This window comes from Eutrema salsugineum, unplaced genomic scaffold (assembly GCF_000478725.1).
Source record: "Eutrema salsugineum unplaced genomic scaffold, Eutsalg1_0 scaffold_3, whole genome shotgun sequence".
Lineage (NCBI taxonomy): Eukaryota > Viridiplantae > Streptophyta > Magnoliopsida > Brassicales > Brassicaceae > Eutrema > Eutrema salsugineum.
This window is the reverse complement of record NW_006256756.1, coordinates 7370435-7379630: the sequence shown is the minus strand read 5'-3', so window position 1 is coordinate 7379630 and position 9196 is coordinate 7370435. Positions and strand designations below refer to the sequence as shown.

The 9196-nt window shown below is 36.1% G+C and overlaps 2 protein-coding genes across 3 annotated transcripts; one reads left to right on the top strand and one right to left on the bottom strand.

Moving 5' to 3' along the window:
* Window positions 1–5363: 5363 nt before the first annotated feature.
* LOC18014947 (molybdopterin synthase sulfur carrier subunit) lies at window positions 5364–6365 on the top strand. 2 transcript variants are annotated; one of them, XM_024154433.1, is made up of 3 exons: window positions 5388–5523; window positions 5768–5807; window positions 5898–6365. In XM_024154433.1, exon 3 carries the CDS (start codon window positions 5924–5926, stop codon window positions 6224–6226), a length of 303 nt encoding a protein of 100 aa, XP_024010201.1. In that variant the 5' UTR covers window positions 5388–5523; window positions 5768–5807; window positions 5898–5923; the 3' UTR covers window positions 6227–6365. The 2 variants fall into 2 exon arrangements, 1 of the variants encoding a protein (XP_024010201.1); XR_002898798.1 differs by lacking the exon at window positions 5768–5807 and having other exon boundaries at window positions 5364–5523.
* Window positions 6228–8594, bottom strand: LOC18014946 (splicing factor 3B subunit 4). Its single transcript, XM_006397038.2, has 4 exons — window positions 8418–8594; window positions 8100–8311; window positions 7859–8015; window positions 6228–6633 (listed from the first exon to the last, which is right to left on the bottom strand). The coding sequence occupies exons 1-4, from the start codon at window positions 8449–8451 to the stop codon at window positions 6521–6523; spliced, it is 516 nt and encodes a 171-aa protein (XP_006397101.1). The 5' UTR covers window positions 8452–8594; the 3' UTR covers window positions 6228–6520.
* Between the last annotated feature and the right edge of the window lie 602 nt (window positions 8595–9196).

Below are 9196 nucleotides of genomic sequence, written 5' to 3'. Positions count from 1 at the left end.
GCCTTAGTTGGTCTTTGAGAGAATGTCGAGATTTTGAGGCTCAACTTTTCAGACCTGGCATCATCATAGAAGTTATGCAGGAAGGCGTTTCTGGTCTCTTTCCAGGTGGTCAGTGAACCTGGTTCCAACTGCTTCAGCCAGTTAGCTGCTTCTCCAGCAAGAGAGTAAGAAAACAGCTTGCAGAAAAGGAAATCATTGGACACTCTGTTGTATTTGATGCTGGTGACAAAAGTCCTCAAACCTCTCGATATGATCCATCGGGTGCTCATGAGAGTGACCATGAAAGGGATGCTGACCCACAAGAGTGTAATACACGGGTTTCAGCTCAAAATCGTTGCTTTGAAACGCAGGGGTGCGAATCGCGGACCGATTTGCATAGAACTGCTCAGGCCTGTTGTAATCTCCAAGTGTTCTGTCTCGAGCAGCTGCAGGTGCAGGTTCCCTCGCATTCTGATCTGCTGAGGCATTCCCATGATTTGGAACAATAACAGTAAATGTGCCGGTGGGATGATGTTTCCATCTCCATCAAGTCTTTGGCGCACACATGACCTTCTTGGTCTCTCCAGATTCCAGCATCATCACGAACAAGTCTGTTTGCGTTCTCTATCACTGCCAATTTCTTTGCTTTTCTGTTCGTTCGCTCTAACTCTGCTAGCTCCTTGTTGTTCAAATTCACTAGCGGGATGTCCTTGTTGCTTTGGGTTCCGCGAGTATGCATACACCTGAAACACAAAAGAAAAAGAGAGAACACAAAGTTAGCAAAATAAAATTAATAAAAACGAAAGGTGTCGCGTTGGTGTCGCTCTACACTAAGAAAATCTTAGTCGAAACTCAAAAACTAAAGTTTAATGGCGAAATCAAGTCCCCGACAATGGCGCCAAAACTTAATCTGCTCAAAGTTTAATCCCTAAGCTACTCTGCAAGAGCATAGATGTGCAGTTGTAATATTTCAGGTGTCGAACCACATACACAAGAAATTCACTCAATAAATCTTTTAGAATTGAATTACGCTAAGCAAGACAACGCAAATTAAAATAACAAAACAGTAGAAAAGCAGTAGAAATGTTTGTTCAACTCGAATGGATGGAAATTAGGCTTAGGGCGTTTCTCAGGAAATCAAAGAATGCAGATTTATCGATTTGTCAGGGTTCAGGTTTAAACACGGTTCTTGAACTCAAAATCAAGAAATTATAATTAACCAACTTCCGTTGTGAGAACTATCTAAGTCTAAATCCTAGAATTCCAAATTCCTTTGTAAACCCTAAGAATTTAAACCAGCTTTAATGCTCAAGTTCGATATGTTCACAAAGTATCCAAACCAAATTCCTTTGTGAATAGCTACTTTGCTCACCTTAGGTTCTTCCCATTTATTCAATTACACTTCTGTATCAATTAAGCAACCTAATGATCTAAGTTCTAGGTGATCAGTCCAGAATTAGCTTTAAGAACAACTTCTGGTGAAGAAATAAATGATTATGAATCCTAACTAAATCAGTCAATCAAACATCCAGAGAAAACCTTAATGAGAACCCTAAACTTAAAAAGCTAACTACTCAGACATGGATATTGAAAAACACACATGATTGAATAGATTGCCAAATAAGATGAATAAAATAGATAAAGGGGTTCGAATTCTTCTCTCTAAACGAACAGAGTTCAGACTTGTCTCTCCCAAGCTCTCAAAATCGCAAAAAGCGAGGCTAAAAACCTTATATATATCTTTAAAACACGTATTGAGCCTCTTTGGGAATATTTGGAGACTTCTGGGCCAACTCCTTCTTCAAAATTGGATAAAATCGCGTTCTCCTTATTTCCTTGACAAGCGTCAAGCGTCGCTCTCCATTATGTCGAGCGACACCAATGCACATGATTTGTCCTACGCGAATTTGATCCTTATTTAGCTCCCAAGTGCTCCAAAATCTCCAGATAAGTTCCAAACGTACCTAAGACCTAAAAAGACTCATAAAGACTCGAAAACACTAAAAAGACTTTATAAACAAGACTTATATCATGGTAAAAAGCCATAAAAACCATGATATATCAGATGCTCGGGTCGGTCTGTGTCCGTCTCCGCATTGTAACGCTTCCGGCTCAATCTAAGTAATGATTAGACTCGGGTCGGGAGTGTTACAAGTGTGCTCACTCTCTTACTGTCTCTTTCGGCAAATGTGTTCTCGTGGTAGATCTGGAGAGATGCAGAATCATATCAGCTTAGCTGTGTCGACTCTTGAAGAAGCGAAGGTCCCTACCATTATTCTTTTTTTTTGTCAACAACCTAAGTACCTAGAAAGGTTCGGTTAACTAAACTGGTGGCACCAAGTTTACATAGATGACTTCCTGAGGGTAGACACGAGCACTTCTTACTAAGTTGTCTGCCTTCGAGTATTTTGCGCGTGGGATATGTGAGAAAGTGAAAAAGGTAAACCTGTCCTACATCTTCACAATCTCCTCCAAGTTTAGAGCAAATGCTGGCCATTCTTCTGGTGCAGACACCATTTTCACCAACTCCGAACAATTTATTGCAAAAATCACTTCTAATTTTTGGTTCTCTAGAATACAATGCATAGCCCATATGAGAGCTTCCATTTCTGCATGCAGAGGCGATATACTTCTTCTAACATTTAGTGCTCCTATTATTTTTTCCCTTTCGCCTTCTTTAAAATAATACTATCCTAATCCTGCCAATATTTCCGTCTCTTTCCAAGAGCCATCAATATAACACAACCACTCTTCGAATGGCATAAGTAATGAGGATTCCATAGAACTTTCCGTATTTATATATGTGATTTGAGTTCCCTGAATCCTGTTCCAGCCTTTGAGCCTCTTCCCATAATGCCGCTTCAGTCTCCGCTATTTTTAAAGTAATTTGTGGTCAACATTAAGGTTCGAATACACTTTCTCATTTCGTGCCTTTCAAATATACTATACAATCCATGAAAATTGTATGTTTTTTTATGTTCTTTGGTATTCTCCAATAATGATGATCAAAATTTGAATAAACCGAAGTCATTGAAAAAACACATGGGGGTGTTGGTATCCGGGATAGTGCCTAAGATTGCAAGGCAGGTGGACATTCAAAAAGAACATGATTTATTGTTTCTTCCTTAGCTCCACATCGTGCATATTGTATGTCACATTGTATTCCTCGCATATGCAGTCTAGCCGGCACAGAGAGGTATCTCGATATTGCTTGCCGTATAAAATGTCTTAACTTAGGTGAGCATTTCAATCTACAAGTATGTGCTTGTAGCACCTTTATATTTGGTCCATAGTTTTCCTCTGAGCCCCCATATGATAGTACTCTTTCAGTTTTATACCCTGATTTTACTGTGTATTTTCCAGATTTTGTGAAATGCCAACCCAAATGATCAGGCTTATAGGTAGTGCTGGTAGGGATTATTTCCACATCAGCTGGTTCAATAATTACCCTATCAAATCCAAGTTCCATGTTTTTGTCACTGGATCAATCAAATGATTGACCATTAGATCCAGGTAGTAATTAAAACCCTTATAAGTTGATGATCTTAGGCGAGAAGAAGATATCCAGAGATAGAACACTCCAAACCAACTCTTTTAATTATCCCCTTATTAACCAGAGATCCAGTCGAAATTATGCTCCGCCATCCATACGACGGTGAGTAAGAACGTACCGGATCCAAAGGACTTGCGTTCTGAAAGTATCGTCCCTTCAAAACCCGTGCAAACAATGAGTCAGGTTTATCTATCAGTCGCCATAACTGTTTCGCCAATAACACCGTATTAAAATCCTCTAAATATTGGAACCAATTCCGCCTTCTATTTTATCATTGCGCATCTTTGTCCATGCCAGCCAATGCATATCTCGGTGATGACCATCTGAACTCCACCAATACTGTGCCACTTCACTAGTTAATTTTGATGTAGTATATTTAGGTAACCAAAAGCATGACATGACAAAAGTGGGCATTGCGGATGCTACCGACTTAATTAAAGTTTATTTTCCCCCTTTCGATAAGAATCTCAAGATAACTATTAATTCGAGTATGTTATCTGTCTGCGATAAAATTAAAAATCTTGGATTTGGCTTTACCCATACTTTCCGGGACACTAAGGTAAGATCTCGTTCCTCTCTCCCTCGTAATTCGTATAATTTGTTTGAGCTCATTTTGTATTTCAGGAACCGTGTGGCAAAACTGAACCGAGGACTAATCAAAATTGATTTGCTGGACCAAAACTCTTTCATACTGTCGTAATGTACTCAAAATCTTCTGACATTCCTCCTTGGTTGTTTTGCAAAAAAAAAAAAAAAAAAAAGACTATTTCTGCTGCTTCCATATCATTTAGATCAATTTTATAATTTGTGTTGCTACTCGTCCTATTATTATCATAAAACTTTCATATGAAAAAAAAATTAAAACTCTAATGAAAGTTCCATTATAGTTATTATATAGTTTTTACCACTCTTTTTGTACATAGTGTTATAATAGACATGAAAATAAAATGAAATATATATCGATATACTAAAATCAGTGAGATTAGATACTTCATTTTAATATAAACTTGCATAAAAATGACTTCAATAAATATAGTTAGTGAAAATTGAAAAACTAATAAAAATAAATATAGTATGAATCAAAATAATTATTGTTTATTTATTAAAATGAAATAATAATTGTTTAAATAGTCAAGAATACAAAAAAATAGTAATTTCAACCAAATTATAGATAAATATTTACAAAATAATATACATATTAATAAATGCAAGCCTGAAAAAAACATGTCAATAGTAATTTCACTTCTATTTTGGAGTGTACATGCTTAACATACATTTCTTTGTTATTTTGATATGCCATACAGTTCAATTTTTATGATCTGTCTTTTGTAACTAATTATTTACTATTAATCAAATATGAATGACAATAGATGAACATCTCGTCCGCTTTGCTTTTGATCCATCTGTAGACCGCCACTCCATTCACAACCGAAGAATTATTGGTTTGTGATATTCGTTCTGAGCAGCTTGTTAAGCTTTTAGAGCATCATCATAGCTTATTAAAGAGTTCGATCATTTTTTTGGTGTGTCAGAATGTTTGTTTTCACATACAGTAACAAATTATGAATGCAAGATTCAGTTTCACAACATTGATTTGATATGGATTTTAAAACGTTCAAATTCTCGAATGAAAATGAATATGAAAACAAAATATTGAAGAAAAAAAATCAATCAATCGATACAAACATTTATCTCCTCTCCTAAGCTACAAATGAGGAGATAAAGCATGTCACATTCTTTGTTTGTTGCCAAAAAAAAAAAAAAAAAAAACATTTATAGAGGAATTGGTTAGTCAAACATTTAATCTTGATTTGGTCACTATGCTCGGTTTGGCCGTTGGTTTAATGTCATCAGTGAATAACCAAATAAATAGTGGACGCTGACTCACAAACAGGCTCGTAGTTGGTTTCTCACCGCCGGATTACGATTTCTCTACCTCCGTCACCAAAATCTCCGACGATCGACTCTCACGAGATTAATCATCCTCCCAGGTAAACTCTTATTCCCTGTATACCCCGAGATTCAGACAAATTTACTCATTCAGAACCATATGTGATTCTATATTCTGTGCTCGAATTTGACTCATCTTGGAAGTGATGATATCGGAAATCAAATTTCTCGCATAAGCAGATCAGAGGATAGTGGCATCGTTTTTAGATCAGTTTTGAGGGTTGGTCTTCGATTCAGTTATTGATTCATTGACTCAAAAATCATCTTTTTGTGGTTTCTTTGTAGAAATCAGCGATTTCCTTATTATAAGATCCTACAAAGTCAGGTTTTTTTTTGTCTCTTACACAATGTAAAATCCATGACTCAGTTCATATTGTTGGTGACTCTGCTTCTCTTATAACTCTGTTTTCTTCAGGTGCTTTGGTCTTCCACTTTTGGTCAATGGACACAAGAGAGCAAGCAGAGGTTACAAAGATTGAAAGTGATGACATTTCATCGGTGGAGATCAAAGTGTTGTTATTCGCCAGAGCTCGTGAGTTAACGGGCGTGCCTGATCTAACACTGAAGATGCCATCAGGTAGCACAACAAAGAAATGTATGGACGAGTTGGTGATTAAGTTTCCAAGGTTAGAGGAGGTTCGTGGCTGCGTGGTTCTTGCTTTGAACGAGGAATATACAACTGATTCCGCCATTGTTCAACACAGAGATGAGTTGGCCATTATACCTCCAATAAGTGGCGGTTAAATGCAATTGCAAATGTAAATCCTGCTATTGCCAATAATCTATATTGTAACAGTTAAAGATTTGAAAACTTGTTCTACAGAATACAACACAGAGACTATCTGTCTTTTAAGGGGAAATAAGTTACATCAGTTCTACTGAACTTCCAGTTTGATGTGTTCTTTTCTTTCCATGGGTCTTTGCAATGATGACTTCGTCTTCTCGATCTCCTTCTTTTTTTTTGGGATGAATCATGAGATCAATCATCATTAATCATTACACCAAAAAAGCAGGGAAGTGTGATCAGTGATCACTAGTTCAGTAGCGACGTGGTCGTGAATGGTTGATATCTAAGGCAGAACCTAGAACCCTTCTACTGTACTCCAAACTGGCTCCATTCGAGTGCGTAGATACTCCTGGCGGAGGCGGCTCTGCAGAAAAGGCAAACAGCAGAAAATGGAACAAAAGTACATTAAGTCTCGTACTTTGAAAGACGAATTTGACTGACCGAAAGGTTCCTCTTTCCAAAAGAGGATGTATTGATTCGTAATCTATGCTAAATTAAGTAAAGCAGCACGTTAATTCCCACAAATCAACAGCCAAACTATCGTCACATTGATAAAGAGATCTAGATAAGAAGTCTCATACTTCAGAAAAAAATTTAGATTGAGCACAAGGTTCCTTATTTCCATAAGAAGATGTATTGATTTCGTAATCTATTGCAGAATTTAGCAAAGAAGCAGCTTAATTCCAACAAGACACCAGCCAAACTAATGTTACATAGAGACAAACATCTAGATAATAAGTCTCATACTTCAAAAAACGATTTAGATTGAGCACAAGGTTCCTTTTTTCCATAAGAAGATGTACCAAATTTCATAATCTATACTGAATTTAGCAAAGAAGCAGCTTAATTCCAACAAGTCAGCAGCCAAACTAATGTTACATTGAGACAGACATCTCGATAATAAGTCTCATACTTCAAAAGACGATTTAGATTGAGCACAAGGTTCCTTTGTTCCATAAGAAGATGTATTGATTTCGTAATTAATTGCCGAATTTAGCAAAGAAGCAGCTTAATTCCCAAAAACCAGCAGCCAAACTAATGTTTCTAGATAATAATTCACATACTTCGAAAGACGAATTAAACTAACCGAAAGTGTTCCCTTTTTCATAAGAAAATACAATGATTTTGTAAACTATGCTGAATTAAGAAAAGAAGCAGCTTCTTTCTCACACATCAGCCGCCAAACTAATGCTAAATTGAGATAGAGATCTAGATAATAAGTCACATACTTCGAAAGTCGATTTAGACTGACCTGAAAGGTTCCTATTTTCATGAGAAAGATGTATTGATTTCGTAATCTATGCAGAATTAATCAGCAGACAAAATAATGCTGTATTCAGACAGACATCTAGATAATAAGTCTCATGCTTCAAAAGACGGTTTAGATTGAGCAAAAGGTTCCTTTTTTTAATAAGAATATGTATTGACTTCATAATCTATGCTGAATTTAGCACAGAAGTACGTTAATGCCCACAAATCAGCAAAACTAATGCTACATTGAGAAATTACTTGTGACAATGCTTTAAGCTTCTCGTATCTATTTGTTTACTCCATTAATCAAAGAGGGATTAAGAACAGAGAGCAAAAACCTTGATAGTAATCCAGAGGCAGAGGAGAAGGTGGAGAAACCAATTGTGACAATAATCTCTCCGAATGGTAATGAGCTCTGTCCGAATGCTCGAATGACAGTGACTGAGGTCTTATCCTGTGTCCAGAATTAGACGATGATTTGTCCTGTCCAGATATCTAAAACCCTCCAAGCAAAATCAGCACCACAAAAAAAAAAATCAAAGATTTAACATCAATTATCCAGAGATAAAGGAGACTCACAGCGAATTTCAGAGTTCTATTGTAAAGAGAAACAAGACCGGAGAAGAGCTTGACGGCGTAATCGGCGATCTCTTCAGTCTCATACTCGGCGAATGCAAAGCCTTTTGGTTTATCTGTTTCTTTGTCTCGAGGAATGTGTAGATCGATAACTCTTCCAGCTTGAATCAATATATCATACAAAACCCTTTCGCTTACTCTCTCGTCTACGTTACCTGATTTGAAAAAAAAAAATCAATTTTGAAAATCTGAATCAAAATTTTATCCGCAGTTTCGTCGAATTTTTCAGATCAATGGAAAATGTTTTGAAGCAAAACTTACCTACGTAGACGGTGCAATTGGAGTTCCCGGACATGGAAGCTACTTCGTGAATCAGAACAGTGGAAACCCTAGAGTGTGAAGATGAAAGAGATGAAGAAGCGTAGTTTCCGTGAATAATTAGTCTTAGAGAAGGACAAGAAACAGAAGAAGAATAAGGAAGCTTCAAGAGGGGCCGAATGTAATTACGAAACTTTGAGTAAAATGGATTTCGGTTAGGTATTTAGTCCAAGCTTTATGCGGCGGAAGGATTTCAGAAAATGTAAAACAAAACTAAATGTAATAAACCGAAGTAAATTAGAACAGTGGTTTAAGACATATTAAATCGAAATAAACTTAACTTATAAACATTGTTCAAAAATATTTAAATATATGTATGAAACTCACAACTAAAATTGAAGTAAGATAAACAAAAATTCTTTTATCATCCTATTTTCTTTATCCTCTTATTTATATTTTGAATTTTTTTATTTTATCGTCTTTTTCTTATCTTTTTCATCTTTTTCCACGTCTATCTCTATTAATTCTCTTATTTAGTATCTTCTAATTTTTTTATTTATATATTCTTATTCTTCTTTTCCTCATCTTTTCTTTCGTATTCATCATCATCTTCAAATTTTATATCTTCTTCCTCTTATACATCTTTCGATTATTGTTTCTATTATATATTTTTTTCAGCTTCATCATCGTTTTTGACTTCTACTTCCCATTTCTCTTTCTTTGGATGTTTCTTCTTTTTTTGCATCTTCTTCTTCATCATCATTTTCATCTTCTCCGACTTT